The sequence below is a fragment of the Glandiceps talaboti genome, chromosome 6, assembly GCF_964340395.1.
Source record: "Glandiceps talaboti chromosome 6, keGlaTala1.1, whole genome shotgun sequence".
Lineage (NCBI taxonomy): Eukaryota > Metazoa > Hemichordata > Enteropneusta > Spengelidae > Glandiceps > Glandiceps talaboti.
In genome coordinates this window covers 24,165,320-24,189,170 of record NC_135554.1, presented here as the reverse complement: position 1 = coordinate 24,189,170, position 23,851 = coordinate 24,165,320, and the positions used below count along the sequence as shown (strand labels likewise).

The 23,851-nt window shown below is 33.2% G+C and overlaps 1 protein-coding gene across 1 annotated transcript in view; it reads right to left on the bottom strand.

Annotated features, from left to right (window-relative positions):
• Positions 1-23,851, bottom strand: part of LOC144436994 (atrial natriuretic peptide receptor 2-like) — a 75,015-nt gene that overhangs the window by 17,967 nt on the left and 33,197 nt on the right. Inside the window, exon 6 of the mRNA XM_078125861.1 lies at positions 4,710-4,861. Within this exon, the coding sequence (XP_077981987.1) occupies positions 4,710-4,861 (152 nt within the window). The remainder of the gene's footprint in view (positions 1-4,709; positions 4,862-23,851) is intronic.

Here is a 23,851-nt window from a genome sequence, read left to right as displayed (position 1 = left end):
CATGGAAAGTTATTGAAGATCAGGAAAAAAGATAAGAATAGGAGAAAAAGAGCAAATGACGAATAAAAAGGTTAAAAGAGAGTTGGTATAGTGACAGAAATAATGAAAAGCTGGTCTGAAGTCTGGAAGGAAAAGTTTGATTCTTTTCAACAAAGGTATAGATGACTGATGGGAAACTTGAGAAGGATTTGGACATTTAGTAATAATGCAAATAAAATCGGAATGTCTATTTGGTGGGAAAAAAGAGTTATCAGTAATCTGGGTAAAGAAATAAAATTTGTCCATATGTAGACAGAACAAATTTTCATCCTCCGCCAACAACATTAATGTCCCAAGTTCTATCTAAAAATCTACTACTCATGCTTGTATACTGTGTCATACAAATGTACTTCGCCGTATTGCACTGGGGTATTATTTTTTTCAATCAGACAACCAACAATATTTTCATTGAAAATTGTTAAAATACTTATAATTAGCATGTGTTAATTACAGGTCAACTTTACAATATCCACAGTAGTACAGTATAAAGTGTATATCATTATCATGTTGGGGCGTGGACCTAAACAAATCAATTTGATTGAATTTATTGTACAGCACCATATTATGCATACAGCTATACACAAGTCTACCCACAGGGGTATTCAATACATCTTACAATGTACAATATTACAAGCAACTCAGTTATCTAACTGAGCAATTTAAAAAAAATATTGCAGTTGTTAGCACAGCTTAAAATGATTTCATGTTTATAAAATACACACATTCTAACTATAGTATTTCACCTTTCCTTTCAATCAGTCCAACTAATGACAATATTGTCATAAGTTTATTTCTAGTAGTCATGGCAACAAAACTACGAGTGTAGTGTCAGTTATAGCACTAATACTAAAATTAAATCTTTAATAAACATGAAACGGAGAATAAAAAGATTATTGCTCTCCCTGTAAAATAGGAGATAATTATATGCGCAATTTGCACCCCAAATTTTTTTTTGTTGAATTTGATATGTACCACACAACAACCTTGTAGAGATTCTGACTGTTACAGTCTTAGCATAAAACCATGTTAGGAAATATACGTATAATCAACTTTGGCATTTCCACAATTACCAAATAGTCGGTTCATTGACGGAATTAACATTTGTGACAAGTTTGATTTGTCACATTAGCCATTCTGTGCAGTAAATTGAAGAAACACACTGTAGGAGTTCAATGGTCATTTCCTGGTAATTCCGTCTAAAATAAATGTGTAATTTTGAATGCCTATCATCTGTAATTTTATTTATGTGTTCAGGTGATTACGGATAAATCAACTTCAACAAAGGACACAGTCTCTTGAGGAAAATAAGATTGAAACGTACAAGTAGTTTTTATATAAATGACATGATTTTGACACAAATGACAATCACAGACTGAATTTACAAGGCAGTAATAAATAGCTTACAGTTAGAGGTTATTTCAGTATTTTCACAAATCAAGATTTTGATCAACCTGACTGCATCTACTATTCAAGTTTTCAGAATTCTACAAGTTTGACAATATCCAGGGTTCATCCACTTCAAGTCAAAATAAAATTCCAGGACACTCCAGAGTTTTTCATCATCAACTTTGGTCATTTTCCAAGCATGTGTTAACCACATGAAATACATTTAATTTGTCAGCGCATATTTCTCACCTATCCAAGCGACACATTATGACAGTAATGTTGATCGTTCATTTGATTGACTTTCCAGGAGTCGAATTTGCTAAATTGTGGCAATTTTCCAGGAGTTTCCATCAGTCCTTTGAAATTCCAGGACTTTCCCAGAGGATATATGAGTTCTGATGTCTTTCTTTCAATCTTGCATGATACACATATTGTGAACATTTTTAACTTGGAAGATTTCATTTTTGGCATAAATTTATTTCAGTTTTGGTTAATTTCTACATCGCATGATATTTATTCATATTCTTCAGTTTTTTAAAACTGTAACTAAATTATTAATCTTATACAGGTTCCCTTATAAAACACACAAGAAGTTCAAAGTTGTGTTTTAACATTACACTTTCAATCTGCCTTAGTTGGTGATCCTGCTTGTGTGCTATTAACTTGATCTACCCGCTGATCAAATTTATAATATTAACTAACATTCCAAATCTTTGATAAAGATTGCTTTCAGCCGAACATCGATAAAAAATTTCAGAAATTTTTATATTTATTTACTGAATTCGGGCAAAGATATCAATGAATACAGGTGAATTTGAAATGACAATAATGAACTTCTCAGAAGGTGTTAGGTTATTCATTTCATTTCAAAGGTCAAAATCTCAGGGATCATTCATTAAATCTAACAGCATGAACCATTACCGATTGTACACGTTACTCCTAGAGGTAAAATTTGGTATTGAAAACGTCAGTCAGGAAATTACAAGAAATGGCACACGTGTCCATATTCTTATTTAGATACATTAATTCTAATATAGGTTGTCTCGATAAGGAAATCAAATAAGGGTCAAGTACCTAAATGTGTTTGATCAGAAATTCAATTCCAAGTGCACTAGTAGGTGTCTTTTGTGATTCAGCCGGAAATGAATCCATAGAAACTGTTTGGCATTGTAACAGTTGTCAAGGGTGAAAGTTACAAACTTTGTAAATTCATGGAAATTTGATAATGCCATTTTTATCCCTACACAAGGATTAAATTTTTTTTTTGCAATTTACCATATAAATAAAAGTTATTAAATTGTACACAGAGATTTGATTCAAAATTAATATCAGGATTAAAGTGGTTTTTTGGGGTTGCAATTGTACTTCAGGGAACAAAAGTAACTGAAATATGAACAGGAATTTAATCAATAGCTAAAATTTGGTTTCATGGCTTAGAATTACTACTGTGGTAATTGAGGTCTCGTTTTACCAAGATAGATACAAAATGAACTATTGTTGTTCGATGTAGTAGATTACACAAATGGTGGTGCCTATGTGACTGTGTGAATCTAATGTGATGATAGTTAAGTGTAAACATTGGAAGTCCCCAAAAGCGAACCTTGCAATATCACGACAGTTATCAAAATTTAATGCCACGCTACATCCATCAGCGACAGGTTGTACAATTCAAAAAAAAAATACTGAAAAATTAAAAATTTTGCAAAGTCGTGAGAGAAATAGCAAGATTTGATGACATTTTCGTCGTGATCAAAACAAAATGGCAGAATACAGTGTAGCACACAATGTCGTCTGCATATTATACAGAAAGTGCGAACACATCAATGAGAAATTTCTATTAACCTCTACGTACATTGTAACAACCTGAACCCCCCCCCAAAAAAAAATAAATAAATAAATAAATAAATAAACAAATAAATAGATAAAATAAAAAATTCACAACCTGTTTTGAAATTGGGCATTATTGGAACCACACAGGTTTTTTTTAATTTGGCCTAAATGGTATTGTGAGAGTTGCCAAATGTTCATTTGATGCATTCGGTACATGAAACCTGTCTCAACCTCTGACATTGTATGAGTCAAGTTTAAATCACTATGTGCTGATCAGATGACAAGATTGACATCCTAACAGTGAATTCGTACTGATTGTTAATATCATAATAGATGAAGGAATGTTTCAAGTACAAGATGAATTGATCAGGATTATAAAATCAAAAGACAAGCTAAGCTCATTTCTTTAATCTTTCTTTGTATGAAGTAGATTGGTTTTATTCAAAGACTTATTTTAGTCACAAATTTCCTCACGAAAGGATTTCTTGAATGAAATGAAAGGTTATTTTTCCTTTTCATATTTCTGATCTACGTAGCATTTTTCTTCGCTGTAAGTAATATTAAATTGATAGAAACCAGACTTTCATTCAAATCCCAAACAATAAAAAAATGACAGCCTGCATTGTCCTTTCATGGTACATATTGTGTTGGAATAATCAGCTCCTTCTGCCCATGCAACTTCTCTTTACAATTGGAAATATTTTGTCAGTGATATCCACTGTATGGCTTATTTACATTTTAGGGGTCTTGATTGAGTTACCTGAATCTATACATCTTTACATTGAGATTCTGTCTATAAATAATATCATGGCGATTGATACATTTCTAACCCATTATTTTATATACTTCACAAAACACCTTTTAATCAGGAAAGCATTGCATGAACTTTGTCAGAAAACACTGAAAAATACCAGGAGTAATAACTGTTAGCATTTGGAGCTCACCAAAGAATAGGTGAACAATTGCTGATGAAGCTCGTTTTGAAAGGTGAAAGCTAGTGCGAGGTTTAATCTTCTGGAGTTAAGTCACGTCGAGGATGTCTAGTTTCATATTTCTTAATGATTCTGATAATCAACATAAAGTTGTATCATATTCCAATTAATGTCATATTGATATCTAAGTCACCCAAAAATGAAAGAGAGTTTCGGAGTTAATCAATTATAAATTATAAATTAATTATAAATTAGTGAAAAGACACAACCAACAACTACAGTGACAGCGTAATTATATTAGATATCAAGAATCAACCAATTAATTACGCGTAAATTAAGGCCCCAGTTTTTGATTTCTTGCTAGGGTGTTTGGGGACAGGGACAAAAACCTAAATGTAAGAATATGGGTATAAGTTTATATGAAATGGAAACTGAATGAGTCAAGAGTTGTTTTCATTACTGGGGGTTCTTAAACAGATGGTGTGAAAAATTGAGGTTAAAAATTACTAGAATGATACTCACCAGGATAATAGCCACAAATATACAAACAATGACAATACATGCTATAACTATAGCTGCTATCTCCGCTGGTTTGAGTGGACAGGTTCCACAGTCCTTAGGACATACCTCACAGTTTTCACCACGATCCTCCTCACACACACCATTACCACATACTGTAATATACAAATAGTAATTTGTTATTGGAATATTCATAAATAGCATTAGTACACTGAATGCATATAAGTTGGATGTTACATATTGTGGGACTGTGACTGTTACTCCGTCTGCTACACATTTTGATGACTCTTGAACATTTATTAGCTAGATCACTCAAAAGAGATCCATGATCATTTTCAACATACATAAATCATATCACTTTTCTCGTAAAAATTCTTCTTCCCCTTCTCTCCCCATCTGTCTCTCACTTTTTCTCTACATCCTGCCTGTCTATCTCACTCACTCTAATAATAATAATAATAATAATAATAATAATAATTATTATTATTATTATTTCTTATACAGCGGATTACATAATTGCATAAAAATCTCAATGCGCTTCACATGATAAAAATACACATTGTATGATTGGAAAATAAAAAAATAAACTATAAAAAACGGTTTAATAAAACTGACACATTGTGTCAACCATGAATAAAATACTTTCATTGAGCCATGCTGGAGAAATATTCATCTGTCTGTCTGTCTGTCTGTCTGTCTGTCTGTCTGTCTCTCTCTCTCTCTCTCTCTCTCTCTCTCTCTCTCTCTCTCTCTCTCTCTCTCTCTCTCTCTCTCTCTCTCTCTCTCTCTCTCTCTCTCTCTCTCTCATTTCTGAGTAACAGATTTGTCTTTAATTAAGGAACTCTATAAAATGTTGGTTTTTTAAATATCAGTTACATTAAAAACAACCAGCACAGTTCCCTTTAGAGTACATGATATATGTCTTCCTGACATCCTAGTCTTATATTTATTTGCTGGTTGATTGAGAACAATGACAGACATAAAATTGATAAATTCACATTTCATGAAAACTATACCGTCATAGTAATTTTAATAATTCACTATTTTCACTTTAGGATTGTATCTAGAGATAAAATACAGGCATTGTCCAAAATACAATCAAACAGACATGCCATGCCATCTAACTTGCCATGGAAACATCTTTTTAATAACATAACTATACATTCAGTGATTTCCCTGATATGTTGATCTAAGAGATTTTAGTTCAAATCTTCTTATGCTATTGAAATTGTTATCATCTTGTGACTTATCTCCAGAATTAATTTGAAATAAAAATACAAACTTGGCATCATATATCTGTATGAACATACGTATCAAAAACTGACACACCAAAATAATTTGGTAAAATAAATAACGACATTATCCATTTTGTTTTTGATGTGTTGCTAGGTAACAGTCACCAGACCATGTTGAAGATAATAAAAGTAAAATGAAATAGACATCACTGATGTTAATCTGACAGCTGTAAAGTTGAAAAGCTGAAAGTATTAACAAAATTTATCTCTTTACTCCTGGGAAACTCCAGATACTCAAGAGTTTTAAAACCTGACAATATTCTCAATAAGACTCCACATTGGCATGTAACTTTGTCAGCCATTTATTAATCAATCAATCAATCAATCAATCAATCAATCAATCAATCAATCAATCTTTTTTGCATAACAACATGCCATAGCAAGCATGGTAATCAGTTCAACTATCAAATATTTTGTTTTGTTAATCCCATTATTGCTTATGCCAATTTGGTAAATTAATTTACAAATTATATGTTACCTCATTACGTATTCGTTATCAAGTAATACTAATGAATTATTCAAAATACTAACATTTATGTAAAACATACTATAAATTTATAATAACTATTTGCCGGAAATTTCAGAATGATGTTAATATAAAATTTGGTTATTACTTTGTTCATTCGATAAGATATTAAAGTCACACAAGCTGAGTTTATAAACCTTTTACTCAACTAAAAAATATTTACATAAAACCTTGATTCTAGTATAATATTAATATCATTGTATGCCTTTATGACATTAAAATTGCCTTCTGGTTTTGTTAGAACTGTGGATTGTCTTGTATGGATTTCTCGACATTTTTTTATGTATAAAAAATTATGTCATCAGATCCTTTATATGTTATATCTTAATACTATGTTTGAGTTCAGTCGATTGCAAGTGATAGTTAAGTATGTTTCAGTAAGTAGAGTGACTTTTAAATATGCAGCATAAATCTCACCCCAAATATGTAGAAGCTCAGCTTGTTCCCCTTTAAACACATCACAGAGCACCATAAATTTCATTTTATAGAACAGTTTAGGAGACACTTTGTATATGACACTGTCACAAATCATTCACAAATTACCTTATGTTTTATGGTTTTCCGGAAAGATCTTTGATGATTAAACCTTGCAATAAATAATACTAGAATACTTTCTCTTCTCAAAACTCACCATACATTAAATATTTTATAGGCAGGAAAGAATAATGTGTGTATCAAAGGACATATCTTTATTGGTCTATTAGCTGGGTTTATCATTTTTTTTTACTCACAGGTGATTCAGTATATAGTATACATGTACTTGTATAAAGATTTACTATTATCTGTATATGAAAAACTAATGAGGACAGTTTGTGATATGAGCTTGGACTCATATTTCAAACACAGCAGAACCATGATGTACATGCATACATGAGTGTTGTTGAGACATAAAACAGCATAGTATTTACACGGTGACTATGTAGTTAACGTACTACCTACCACCTGTTGAAACTTACATGAAATCTACATGCTACACATGACTACATGTTGACATCTATATCATGGTATTACATACTAGTATATGACTTTAGACATGGGGAAACATACCTGTCATCTACACACTCATGACATGGTGAAACATGTATATCCCAAGGTTTGGAAATCATCACATAGTTAATAAATAATTGAAATTTGTCATTCCTCACAGAATGTACTCACATCTCATTACAGTCTATGTATGGACACCTGTCTGAATTTTAACATGAGGATGAGAAGGACATTTTTTTTGTCTTAATGTTGTCTGGAGTATGAGATTTCAGAGCAAATGCACTAGCTTGACTTTCCTAAGAGCAATGTGTTTGATTAAAAGTAAGAGCTAAGTTATATTGTTAGTGCTGCTCCTAACAATCTTAGTGAGCACCTGATACAAAAGGGATGCAATAAATAAATAAATAAATAAATAAAATATTTAGAGGGATATGACAGTGGGTTCCTTATTAAAGTAATTCATGCCTTACATTGTAGGACACTGTCATGTCAAAGACTATGCTGAGTCATCTGTTTGTATATACTACCCATAGTCTGTAAAATACAAACATTGACATGTCACGCTCTCAGCCAGCACTGGACATTAAGAAGCCTGATAGGGCTTAATAAGACAAAGTATCTTACTGTCTAACACTACCCAGTATGTTGATAAATGTGACCTAGTAAACCACTGAGCTGAAATCTTGCTATAGGACATACATATGTCATTTGTCACAGCTTTCATTGTTGTATTACTATTGTCTACAACACTTAGCTTGTGTGTCTATTTATTTTAGCATATGCCTATATAGCCAGAGTGGTGTCAATACTACTTAACATCTTTGATATGGGTAGTTGAGTTCACTGAAAGAATCTGACTTTAACAATGGCATTACAAGTAGTCATATTAACAACATCAGTTGAAGTTGTACTCCAATTAGATTTTCTACCTGGATCACTTTGAAACTGCCTGAAGATATATACTATTTAAGAAGAGAATAGCCATATCAAGTGAGTTTTTACTAGTCAACTTCGGTAGTCCAGAAGGCATTTATCACTATAAGTATAAGTAAAGTTATATATATAGCAACGTGTACTAATTCCAAGCCATTATAACTCCCTGGAAAAATTACAGTGAACATTTCTTCAGTGATTACCTTTAACTATTCTCACAAGCTAGAACATTTATTTTCTAGACACAATGAAAACAGCGAGTCTCAGAGGGTGCTGCATGAGACTTTTGGTTTTACAATTATCATGCCTTTATTTGGCAAATAAATTTAATCGCTGAGTATATCTGAGTATATCTATCCTACCTTAACACATATCTTTTGGGTACACATTCCTCTGCCACAATGAAAACAGTTCATCTCAGACAATGCAACGGAAAGACCTACATTTTTTTACAATTATGATACCTGTCCTTATATTTAGCTAACAAATCTCTTGAGTCTAAGCTCTATTTTAGAGTTATCTCTTGGGTACCTGCACAAACACAATTGCCTCTAAATTACACAGCGGGCCCTCTCATCTGTGCTTCATCATAAATGTTCTGATTTCCTTTATAAAACTTGACATTGAATTATCCATTCCCTGTTGGGTTAATACAGCCATAGTATTATTACATTTAGAAGCTCTACTCAACAGATTACTGTAATTAAATAGGGAACTTGCAATCCAGATTGAGCATGCTCAGACGCAAAGGACTATGGGATTATCTGTGGTTATCGTAATACCTAATCTGGAGCTATCGATTTAATAAACCTCCCACAATGGTCAGGGTAACTATGAATTGATCATTCGTGGTTGCAAACAATGTAACAGTATTGTTTACAATACCAATTCATTAGTATTTGTTATCACATTTCCCATGATGCAACATTCAGCATGGCGGGTTTGCAAATTCCCTATTGTCATGTTGGCACTCTCTATTCATTTATAGATCAGTCTAGGACTGGTATATAGATACATGTAGGATCCATCATTGCCCTGCATGTCAGATTTAAAGCAAGTAAGTTAATTGTACCAGTAGTAAATGATCAAGTGCAAAAACGGTTGCAATTTCTGACAGTAACTTTTACACCTACAGTACACTGGTAGCTATTAAGTGTTGCACGGATATGATTTTAAGCTTGTATATGCATTTAATAATAATAATCCTAGCCCAGAGACTTGGTTATCTGACTCGACATACTGGCTTGACAATCATTCTGGTGAATGACATTTTCAAGCCAGATGGCCAAGTCTCAGAGCCCAGTAACCTAAATTACTTGGGATAGGGTAGCATATTAATTTGCCATAAAGTGTACATTTTTATAACTTTAGTATTGGGGGAAGAAATGTAACGTTTTCAGGGTAGAGGAGACCTGTTCCACATTACAGTACCCCCTGTATATTGGCCTAAGTACCCACACTGACATGTCGACACTCATGCAGCATAGATTTCTTGTTATTATCACATCCCTAGCAAACTAGGAAATTTAACAAATTTTGTGTTGGCATGGTAACATACTAGTATACAAGTAATGTAAATGAAGTTGATAGGATTGTCATTGACATACTTGTTTTCCATAAAAAATTCATCTAATGCTAAACTTCATTCTATGTACAATTTGCAAGGCTATTCAAGTCAGTCCATTGCCTATATATATATTGTATAAAGAATTAAGATTATAGTTGATTGGTCAATCGACAAAATTGAATCTGCATCTCTGAGGACAGTGAAAGCTAATAATGGCAAACGACAATCTATTAGAGCTAGTATATTTGATTGTATATCATCTCAGACTCTTTGAAGATACCCATGAGCACTGCAGAGTGACATGAATACCAAGTGTTGTTACAGTGATACTATGAAGTCGGCCATCAAGCAATTTATCTCAATAAAACACATTATGGACGTTCAAAAACTCTCAATGAAAATGTTAAAACTATAGACCAACTTTAATACTTACAGTGGAAACTGTCTAAGGAAACTCTAAACCTATGGAAACTCTGAAACTAGAAACTCTGAAATTCTATATAGAACTGTTAAAACTCATTTTTATAAAATTCTAAAACTGTGGAAATTCTAAAACTCCCTTCATAGAAACTCTATGAAAACTCTAACCCACCCTTCATAGAAACTCTATGGAAACTCAAAAACTCTTAGAAAACTCTTAAACTAATACCCACATTATAGAAATTCTAAAATTCTCTATGAAAACTCTACAACAACCTTCACAGAAATTTTAAAGCTCTCTATGGAAGCTCTAAAACTCCCTTCATAGATATTCTATAACTCTGTGACAACTATGATACTCTATAGGAATGCTAAAACTTTTTTCATAGAACTCTCAAACTCTGGAAACTCTTGCTAAAATTTAAAGTATGATATTTGGCTCTTACAATAGAATAAACTTGAAAACTCAACTCGCTATACATCCACACTGTGGTGTTGTCAGTGACTTCCATCACAGTGATCTTGTAATTTATTTATAGTACATTTGAAATCAATATATAAAACACAAAGAAATAATACTTTCTTACAATTTTTAAATGTTTAAACTATAAATATATAATGGTACATGAGAGTACTCTTAGCATTATTGGTATTTAATGACTACCTATACTTGGAACTATAAGGTAGAGTTAAATTTACCACAGAATTACATTAGAAAAACTACAAAAAAAAATGTTTCCCTATACTGCACTGTGCTTCATTTCCATTTAGTCTTACATTGGCAATTTCCTGTACTATACTTTTTGTACAAAAATAGCTTCTAGTTTATTCCATGTCATGAGGAGTTCAGCATCAAATAACACAACTATATCCAGAGGTACAAACTAATTTGAAATCACAAAACCACATACGCTTCAAGTACTACTTTTACATAATAGGCCACCTAGTGGTAAGCTGTATGGAATTTGTCATTCTGATGAGAATCGTTGCATTGATCAAGAAAGATAGAAAGCTCAATGCTAAAAACTTTGAACTGCTAGTGTGTTATAACCTTTGTAAATCATTTGATCTAGTACTAAGTTGATGAACATTTTTGGTCGGTTACATTGTAATTTAACTTTTAAGTACATGCTACTTGCTGTAATAAGTTTTGTTTTTTTTATCTTATATTAATTAAAAACCACAAAAACAATTTCAACATCAAGTAAATGCTATCAAATATGTGTTTTCGAAAGCTTAAATCAAAACCAAAGCAATGGTATGGTACTTGGTGTATCATTTCAAGTTTAATTGATAGTTGTGGAACTGTATGACATTTCATAAGACAAAGAGGAACTGTATGCATATACCTGCTGACATAGTGATTTTATACAAACGTTTTAGTTTGCAGGTAACACTGAAGTAAAGCACTTTCTCTGTGTGCTACACTCAGGCCATTTGCATTCATATCAAGTGTAAAAGTATACTATTTCAATTGGTTTATTTGCAAGCCTAGCATGTGGCCTTTGTAATGTGGTCAATTAGCAAATGAAACAGTATACTTTTACACTTGATATGGATGCTATAAACGATTGTGGTACATACAGAAAACACTTCACTTTGGTGTTATGGATGTATTAACAAGGAGTTCGTTGCAGAGAAAGATTTCATAATTGAAAACCAAATGTGTCTATGCATACATCACAGCATAAAAATAACCATTCTGCAAAATGGCTATGGAACTTTTTATTGATCTAAAATATATCCTCACTAAAACACACAAATGGGAAACATTTTATAGTAAGACATTTTTCAATAAATCCATCTATTAGGAATGATTTCATGGTTAGATTTTTCCAGGGAAGTAATAATAGCACATCCGTAGTCTTTGAAGTGAGCATCATTTAATGTACAAATCAATAAGTGCATAAGAACTGAGGCACTAATGCATTACTGGTGTGGACTACACCTTAGGGAATGATTTCCATTCATTTAAATATCATGGGGTCTTTCTGAACTTTTCATGTTTGAACTTTTTTCAAGAGAACCAGGTCAACCTTGATTACAATTTCCTACCAATCACACTACTTTGTGTTTTCTTTTACACACACCATTAACTTGTTTTAAGGTTAGAAAATGGTTAATTTTCAAATATAGTCAATTTTTACGCTGCATTATTGAGAATTATAATGTTATAAATAGTCAGGATCAATCCTTGAGAATATGGTTAAAGTTGGAAATAGTGCAAGCAGCAGGCAATTTATTTTTATACTACTGTTATGGAGTAGTGCTGTTATAACAAATATTTTTATTTACTAGTGGGTGCACACACAAATATTTTTATTTACTAGTGGGTGCACACGCATTTTTTTGAAATCAAAATATGATTAAGTTGGAGATACAGGCAATGTTATACTGTACTGTTATGGAGTAGTGTTTAATTGTGCATACACATCATTTAAAAAAAAAATAGAATATGGTTAAGTTGGAGATACAGGCAATGCTATATACTACAGTACAATATTTTTATGGAGTGGTGCAGTTATGGAGTTAGTGCTGTCCTAACAAATATTATTTTTATTTATTTATTCACACACATAATTCATTGCACAAGGATAGAGGTCCTTGTCGAAAGCTTTCATAAGATTTTATATTTGCAGTTGTGTGAAATTGATTAAAACATATTTTCAAAACATAATTCACTGATATTTTTATTAGAATATGGGTATATGTTGGAGATATCCGAAATTTTACACAGCAGTAATGGATGAAGATATTTCTTGAAACACACTTTTGTGGTGTACTCATTGCAAAAAAGACCAAAATGATATTCTTGCAAGAATACCTTTTCTGACTGACAGATTGACAAAAATATTACTTTTGCTGAAATTCATAACATTATTCAAAAAATGCCACCATTATCCAAAGTCAGGAATTCTAGTGGCAATTTTATCTTCCAGACAGTAAACTCTTAACCTTGCTTGACAGATTTATAGTGCAATGTCATCACATGTTCACCTTTGGGTACAACATATCAGAAAACATGGTGATTGAACCCACACAGCGCAACTTAATTGGCAACAGCTAGCTCAATTTAACCAAACCAAATGAAGCATGAAAACAACGCTGTTTTCAAGCTTCTCACACCAAATTGATAGCTTTTATTTCAGTGCTACAATAAATTATGGCCTGCAGCATCCCTGAATAATGCAGACTTGGGAAGCAGTGACTGATGAGAGGTTGTCTTTGATTCGTACATCTCACTCCTATTATTGCAACATAGAATTTCAACATAACTTGGGGCACAAGCTGAGCTTATACATTTTTGGATGAGATTTATGCTGTGTATTTAAAAGTCACTTGTAGTATTCTACTAACTTACTAAAGCATTTGTACGTGACTGAACTCAAACCGGATATTAAGATACAACATATAAATTATCTGATGACATAATTTTTACACATATCAAGAAATGTCAAGGAAAATCCATACTACATAATCCACAGTTCTAACAAAACCAGAAGGCAATCGTAATGTCATAAAGGTATGCAACGATATTAATATTATACTAGAATCAAGGTTTTATGTAAATATTTTCACGTGGGTAAAATGTTTACAAACTCAGCTTGTGTCACTTTTAATATCACAAATTTTATTATCAAATCAAGTTAGGGGCACGTAATGGACAGTGCCATAAAAGAGGCCATGGTTTGCGACAATGAGGGAAACATGTCTTCTCACTAGTCTACTTCTGTCTCCTGGCAATGAATCTTTAGTCTCTGTAATGTCTATAAACCTTAGTTTCAATGTTTTGACAAGTAAATAAATATAGAGCATTTGTTAAGACTTTAAATGGAAGATTTATATTTATAGATTCATATTATCTAGTTCATAATAAAAATATTGCTAATGTCAACAGCAACGTCTTTGAACTTTACTTCTAATGGTTTGACAAGTAAATAAATGTATACCACTCATTATGACTTTTAACGGAAGATTTACAACTTTATTGATTTCAAAGTTTTCATATTATCTAGTTCATTATAAAAACATTGCTACTGTCAACAGTGATGTTTTGACAAGTAAATAAATATATATCACTCATTATGACTTTCAACAGAAGATTTACAACTTTATTGATTTCCAGGTTTTCATATTATTTAGTTCATTATAAAAATATTGCTAATGTCAATAGCAATGTCTTTGAACTTTACTTCCAATGTTTTGACAAGTAAATAAATAGATAACGATTGACAACTTTATTGATTTCCAAAGGTTTGACATTATCTAGTTCATTATAAATTTATTGCCAAAGGCATTATGACACAACTAATTTAAACTCAAACTAATGTTCTACTAGTAGTTTTTAACTAAAATCACACTTTCACCTTTAAATTGCACAATAGAAACCAATCAATTAAGATATCATAACGAACATCACATTTAACTATCAAACAATCTGTCTAGTATTTTAGACTTTCAGATTTTTGAATGAAAAAAATTATAGATCTAATTTGCATATCAAAATGATGTCATCATATCATGAAATCGTCTTCTCTTCCAGATACACAGAAAAATCCCCATCAAGTATCAAATAAACGCTATATTATACTGTACACAAGCCAAGTTATTGTCTTTGAACTGAAAATATGGGCTATATACCTGTGGTCATGCTACATCACAGCAACTCATGTCTTCTGCAGTGCTCAAAATAGGAATCAAAATCTTCCAAACGATTGCCGTTATTTTCCCCAAATTTTCATAAATTATGTTTTGGGAGGTATAATTATATTATTCCCAGCATTTTTTTTTATTCAGTTGCAAAATACTTGTGACCTAAGGGGTTTTGTTACTAATTGTCTACAGACTTCTGGTGACAAGGCCCCTTAAGTCACTCCTATTTCCGTTGACTGAATGAAGGAAGTATTAGGGAATACCCAGTAGTTTGGGAGTTGTCAGTTTTGCAAAAGACAATTTCTTTTGACAACAAATGTAATGACTCCATTTGTTATTATGATGCTTTCAAGATGTTGGAAGCTCAACTCTGACAACAAGAAATAAATTGATTTGTAGTACGTGTCTTTCAAACTAAAAGTGGAAACAGGGTTGACGTGGCATTTGACTAATGGGACGTGCTGTTTTTCACATTTATAAAGAGAGACACATTTTAACTCAAACAGTAACAATAGGCCATTCCTGGCAGACTGCAAACAGGAAATTGACAATACTGAGCGCCCTCGCTCAAATTGGGGGTATCATCATCACCGCCACTACTAGTACTACTGCTTCTTAAGAGCTTTGTCCCTTGGTATTCTGTAAATCAGGGATGTGTTTTGCATTGTTCAGACATGGTAGGAAAGCAGCAATGTGCTATGATTAACCGGGTAACCTATACCATGTATACCCCCAAGGTGCACAGACAGGAAGTAGAGAACGCGACCACGGTAAATTTTGGAAAGGCACCACACACACAGCAGGATCCTTCTTACCTAATCACATCAACAAGTGATATTAAAGCATCAACTATTGCAGTATAAAGAAACGGTTTCTGTTATTATGATTACATGCTGCCTTGATGGTTTTAATGGTTTCAGTTGTCAAGTGTGATTACTTGACAATGTCTGCTTCTGCATTCATACTGTGCAGCATTGTGCCCTCTAATGATAGCCTAAGTTTGTTGTTGTGAGTCAAAATGATAAAAACTGGCATTTCTTGTGAGTCACCACACAGTAAGAGATAGGGGAACACCAAATTTTGGTGTGTCACTAGAAATTGCATGCCACCAGTTCTGCGTCAAATTGGCTTTAAGAGGGCAATTACTGCCAATGTGCAGGCACCTCTGTAATTATCTATTTCAGATTTGAAGTTGTCTGTGCTGGTGTAAAATATATTGTATCACATCAGTGAAACACCATATTATTACGCTGGTAGAACAGAGCCTTCGGTTTTCTGAACAAGACACAAACTAAAATTATTGTATTGTCGCAACATGTTGATAAAACAGTGATAAGCTATTGAAAGGACATTGGTTTTAACACAGACAAGTACTTACTTGTCTGTGGTTTTAATAATTATTTATACTTTTATAGTCTCAACAGCAAGGCTTCTCTAAAAACTAGTTTATTTAGAGTTTCATGAACTTGCAGTGCTGTTTTGGGACTTCCAATATTTACACCATGTTGCTCACAGGTTGATTAGAATCGCACAACTGAGGATCACCACTATATATATCACCCCCTCACGTAATCTACCACATTGAAGAAAAATAGATTTAGTTTGCGTCTATCTTAGTAAACCGTAGGCTAGATTACCAGTGTTGTGCTGTATTCTTGTTTTAAGCAGACGCTATGTTGAAGTGCATTGCATCTCGTGACTAACTGTCATTATACCTACATCTGGAGGCTCCTAATATATTGTGTTTCACTTAGCGATATTTCTCAATGTCCAGACACTAATACATTACCATTAAATACTTAATTACTTCACCTAAATGTTCAATTACTATACATTGATCAATTAAAGAACAAATTTTCCACATACTATAATGTAAATGGAAACACTGAATTCAACTAATTCTTGCGTCATTGTTTGTGTTACCACGACAACAAGAGGGAAATAAGGTAATGGAGGCTGTCAGTAATAGTATCAGTAATAGTCTAGTTTCTCTCTTATCGTTAAAACATATGAGACTTGCAAGTTATACTTCCCCTTAAAACGTAATGCAGTTACAATTTAGAAACAGTCAACAATAAACTTGTGTTGCAAATCTCATACTTCTTTTCTACCTAAGTTCTGATCAATGCCAACTCCATCCTGATAGTGAATATTCACAAGGTTTGAAAAATAAAAGTCTGAGTGTGCAAAGAATTCAGACCCAGAAGTTCTGTGGTCATATTGAGACAAAATACCTGGCCAGTTTCTGTTGTATTTGATTTGCCATGACAATAATTGTATGATATGTTGTCATGCCAGGCAGCAGCACACAATAGAAAGAATAGCTACATGCGTCACACAAGCACAGATGTTGTTGTCTTCTGAGACAAGACATTCATCGGAATATCTATATGTACAAAGAAGATTTAATCTGAATACTTTACTGAACATTCAGTTTTGTCAAACTTAAAGAAAAATCTTTCTTCTCCTTTACTTTTTTTCATTTCTCAGTTTGTTGGGGCTCTTTTTCTACACTACTGTACTTTGTACCTGCCCCATAAATGCAAGTATGCATGGTGCATTTCTTGCAAACAATGGCAAAATAAAAAACAGAACAGACAGAAAAGAAATATATGACAATAGTTTCACTGCTGTGATCTCAGGACAAAGGTACACGATTTGAATGCAACATTGAAGACATGAACCTTTTCACAGACAACGTCCGATGTTACTCATTAACCATTATGAGCCAGTACGACATATCATATACAAACCAGACAATGGCAATAACCTCACCTCAGCAGACTTTACTTCCTCTGAACCAGTAAATAAAAACTTAAGGAGGGGTTGGTCACCCACTACAGACATGAGTCAGTAAACTAACTTCGACAGTGAGAACAATTATATAAAAAGTTCAGGTAAATACACAGGTCACACTGAACAAGTTTCAACTATAAGTGTTCCTCGGTAATCAAACATGTACACGTAAAAATCATGAAATGACTCTCCAGAACTCAAAGTTTATCAAAATGTCTTTATTCCCTGGAGTTGCAAATTTCCCCCTCAGTTGTTTGTAGAACTCAACATAGTAGCCTAAAGGTGTATTTTGTTTGAAGGAATTTTGAATTTTTGCTGACAGCAGGACTGTGTAGTTTTTCCGATAACGAGATATCAGGATACTGAGTAGAGTACACTGTCAATTATTTTCATAATATCAAGCAGCGGTAGAGCTAAATATTTTCATGGAATCGATGTTCAAAATATTAATGTAAGCTAAATTACAGTATTTTGACATCCAAAAGGGCTCAACATTACCTGTTTAGATAACCTAACACTTGTAGATAATTAATGGTATTAATTACTAAATAAATATTCCTACGAATATATGAATAACGGGTGAAAATAATATACAAATCCACACACATATCTGCTCTAGCAAAATAGTTCTACATGCTAATAAATGTATCTGTGTCACTGACACAGACACAACCAGAGCAATGTGGATTTTTTTTACAAGTGATATATGGACTCACAGACCTTTAAAAAGCCCAGTTTGGGTTAGGATTATAATTCAAGAACGAAAATTTTTTCTTGCAGGGCTATAGAAAAATAACGGTTGTACAAAAGAATGATCCTATGTAATCCTTACGGCTCCACTGATATGATAACACTAATGTGAGAACCTGGGATTGAAGCATAACCCTTTAAAAGCCCGATTCAGATTAGGAGTAAAATTTAAGTGTGAAAAACAGTTGTCTTATAAAGCTATAGAACAAGTTTAGAACAAAAGAATGATCCAAGGTAATCCTAATATTAAAGATGACACTAATGAGATGACCTGGGATTGAAACATAGCCCTTTAAAGATCCTGGGTTTAGATTAAGATTAATAGATATGAAACATAGTTGTTGACAGAGTTAATCCAAAAAGTTGATCCAGAACTTGAAAGACTATAAATCCTATGTAATCATTATGATTCCACTGATAAGATTATACTAATGTGAGAACCTGGGATTGAAACCCTGGCCTTTAAATGAACTATGATGGACTATACTATACTCATGTGCTGTCCTACACGTATCTCCTCAAGTGTTTTCATTTACTTAAGAGTTACCTTTTATGTGCTTCACGATATGCCCCAGGTAAGGGTGTGAGTAGTAAAAAGTTATGGTATGAAGTACTTTGATGACTGCAATGATTTATAGCATATATGTCATCACTTGACTGTCTTGTCCTGTGTAACACCTGTACATGTGCTTGGTTTTATAGTGATTAATAAACTAATTGGTGATGTCAGGTGGGCAATGACTTCTACACTAAGATAGGAAGTAAAACCACAGGAATGCCCTGAGGCTGAGTGACAACAGGTGTGAGCATGCATGCATCGATCCATTTCAAAACTGATCGGCCCCGAACAAGAGATTAAAAACATCCGTTGGTCTTGCTAGCAAATTCTAGCTGTTCCAATTTTTGTTTTTGTATTTCAGGCAATTTTTGGAACTTCTGAATAAAAAAACTAAGGCTTTAACTTGTGTCAGGATTAATTTATGGCCACTAGTAATTTTCAAGCTCCAGTATATTTATCTATACTTTCCTTTTTATTGTTGTTCAGCTGTCTGTCGAACTAGTGACCATTAAAAAGGAGTGGTCTGACAAAAATATTATCCCAGACCTCAGACCATTTCTGGATTTGCTCACCTCTTGACAAGATATAAATATATCAATTTTTTGTAATTTTATCTTTTTTTGTAATTTTTACGATAGACAGGAATAGACTGATAAAATAACAAATTTACAAATAAACTTCAATTTCCATATTCAGCTTGTGCAAACAGGTGGATTACATACAACTTCAACTATTTTTGTTCACTTGGGGATTTTTCCCTCTGTTATCATGAGCAAATTGGTAAAAAGAAAACGAATGTCAAAATTAAGTCATTTCAGAATCCAATATGGCCACCGAATACTGTCACGGTGTGTCAACTCCGATGGGAAAATAAAAGACTGATGATTTCCTTGAAAGCAAGATAGTAAACCCTACATTTCATTTCTTATTTCAAAAGACCAGAAGCAACCTTCCACATGGCAAAGTTTGGAGATTTCAAGAAATTTGAAATTCATCCCCATCACGCATTCAGCTGCCTTAAAAGATAATACTTGCTGTCACTGATGCAGACGATTGATTATTGAGAAATCAAAAATACTGGTGTCTTCATTAGCTTTTGATTGATTCATTTTAGAACATATCATGGTACGAATTGGATAAGTACTTGAGTATCATCACGATAATAAATAAAGATATTGGTTCCATGATTGTCATTGATGTAGAAAATTCATTACAGAGAGACAAAAAATAATGACCTTTTCATTGTCTTTTGATAGTTTCAGTTTCAAGAATATGTGGTGGTGCACATCAAAATAATCTCTTGAGCTAAATCACATTGTGACAAATTGTAGATTGGTCTAATACCAGTAGTAATTCAATGCAAAAATAGCTTGAATCTCTGACTAGTTTCACACAACGAGCAGGCTTTTTTCAACAAGTTATATTAGATTGGCCATGACTCATATTAGATTGGTCTAATATGATATTCACTGGCGCAGGAAAATTCAGAAATTAAATCTAGTTTCTCAACTGCAAACAAAGTTCAAAACCCAGTCATTACTCATCACAGTTTAATAAGTTAACATAGACAAGAGATTTTAATGTGGAAATATTTCCACTCAGAAAATGATACCAATCAACATATGGAAAAAGTTACTATCCAAGATGCCACCCCATTGTGAGTGTATTTCACCAATGTCAACGGATAGCTTTTATCCACATGTTCTAACAATAGTTCTTGTTTTTGTTGTCTGAGTTTGCCAATAGCTTGATTTCTGTAGCAGTAACTATCAGACAAGACTGTTGATCAGTCATATTGATATGTGCATCATGTTGAAAGGTTGAAGTACGTACCCATTTAAGTTTAAAGTCTTAGCTCTTCAATACATCCATGGGTGATTGGATACCTATGGCTAGAGGGGTGATAAGAACTTGACATGGCTTAGCAGGTAAACACACTGAAACTTAGCTAAGCATGACCAAAGGAGTGACTCGTTATTATTCTGACCCTCTAGTTGGCATGTATCCCCCCGAGCCCATAATAAATGTCAGTATGACATTGTACAAGAAGATGATATGCAGGGATTAGACTCATGGACATGATAATTACTATGTCTTGACAAGTAAATTATTTTTAAAACATAGTCAAGGATAAAGTACTTAATTGTGGATATCAATGTGTAGTACGTACATCACATACAGACCTTGACAATTCTATGCTTCAGTGGAACGAGACTAATAATATGCAATTCAGTACAGTGCCCTAGCTCTTTTAAAATTGATTTTTGTCAGTGCACTGAGTGTAAAGGTAAAGTACATGTGTTTACACAACATTTTAATTTCTTCCATACAGTGTGTGTGTATGTGTGTGTGTGTGTGTGTGTGTGTGTGTGTGTATGCATGCATGCAGGCACACATGTACGTACACAAGCATGCATGCACGTATGTACATACATACGTACATACATATCATATGTATGTATGTATGACTTATGTGTGAATGTATTATTGTATGTACGTATGTACGTACGTACGTACGTACGTACATACGTACGTACGTACGTACGTATATACGTACGTGTGGCTGCCAACCAACAGAAGCATCAAATTAGCCAGAAATCCATGCTGTCCAGTTCTGTATTGCAGAATATAAAAGTCATTCATTTCTGTACATTCTAGTTCAACACTTTAATAACAAATTGTCCTACGTAGAGCAGTTATAGTATATGTTACAGTATTATAAGGTTCATGGCTTGGCTGGTAAAGCTAAATTTGCAGCTGTAATGTCATACCACCAAAGGTACTACATGTATAAGTACATTGTACCGTGGGGTATGTTTGACATTCACAATAATAGACAGTGAAAGAACAAAGCAAACAGCATTCACAAAAAATTTCAAATTCTAAATTGTGAATTTTCACAATACTCTCTCCTCTGGGACTTCTCCCTTATTTCAAATACTTGCTTGACTTTCAACCCAGGAGGTAGAAGCAAACAAAGTGTGAAACGTCTCCTTCCGTTTCCATGATAAAAGGAAAAAAACAAACATTTAATTTTCATTATTTGAGCTTCAGTATTTTTTCTAAAAAGTCTATCAAATTGGAAACGGTGGATGTGTACACACAGTATAATGAGTATAACCTAGATTTAAGCAGGTGTTAGGAGTACAGCTGTTATCAGTAATGATCCCCTGGCTTGGTTAACCAATGTTTTTTTGTTTACTTACTGACACTTTGGCGTTCTATACTGTTGATATAAAAACCCTACCGACCACGTTTTAAGAATTACCACAAAAATTCCACAAATTTCTGAAAATTTCCTGACTTGTTCAAGATAACTATAAAGAATAGATGACTCTATTCTGCAATTACAGCAGTGTGAATTTTGTGGTGAATGATAACATGTCTATGCAATTAGAGTGGCCGCCTTGTTCTTTTGAAAAGTGAAGTTATTTTTCCACAACATCTATCAATAACTGAATAACAGAAAGACAACATTTTACACAAATGCAGTAGTTTCATATAAAATTATAAGTGCTCTTTTGTCACAGTCTTTTTCCTAAGGGTGAGAATTTTATGTTATATTCCTAAATATTAACTGCCTTTTTAGCCTGTATGTGACATGCCACTGACACACAGCAATTATTTTAGATCCACCAAAATTTGGTGTTCCCCTATCCCCAACAATGTGGTTTTACAGTTTTTATCATTTGGACTCACAACAACAATTTTTTTTTTCAGAAGACACACTGCTCCTTTACCTGCATATTTTATATTTCATGTATTGTCTAAACAATTTCAAGTGATATATTTCTATTCATCTTTTGTATATATCTCATTAAATGTTGCCCTATTTGTATGTGTATGACACAGACCTTACATTTGATGGCATTGAAACTTTTTCAAGGAGGATCATGTCACTTCAGAGAGCATTAAAATGTCTGTGGACTCAACACAATGTGTATAAACAAGACTAGCTCAACCAATGTAATCCTATTATTATCTACAGTCTTTTATCTACATATAGCTACAAAAAATTCTTTTGTCGTACTTCTGTTGTTAAAGTTTCAGTGTTTTGTGTTTTTTTACCTTTTATACCTATGTACAAGTGTAGTAAGGGTCTCCATAAGGTGACCATAAAGTGTGAGAAAGGTCTCTGTTTAATATACCAAAGGGGTAATCCACTTTCAATAGTTTGTTTCACTACATGTTACCTATCTATGAGTATTGAATCACACAGTGTCTATTAGACCTCAGGATTTCTTCACAACATAAAAAGATTATTTCAAAAGTCTCTTGTCTGAGGTTAAGGAAATGGTCATCACTTCTGGATCACTGAGAGTGCTCACCAGTTTTATAATTTTTGAAACGGCTTCCTATAAGTGATGTAAATGGTTGCAAACTTGAGGAGTATGCCCCCACCTGCCATGAGTAAAAAGTTACTATTCTGACATACAGCACACTAGACTACATGGTCCACAGGGTTCTCCCCAAGCATATATAATGTAATATGTTCCACCCTAAAATTGATTGAGAACAAATTGATTAACATAACAATTTGCGTTCCTTTGTTATGTAAATTCACATTTACTCCATCATTATTTTTTTTTTTTTTTTTTTTTTTTTTTTGGGGGGGGGGGGGGGACTCTCTGAGGTAGTTTTCAGTTTATCAAATTGCGA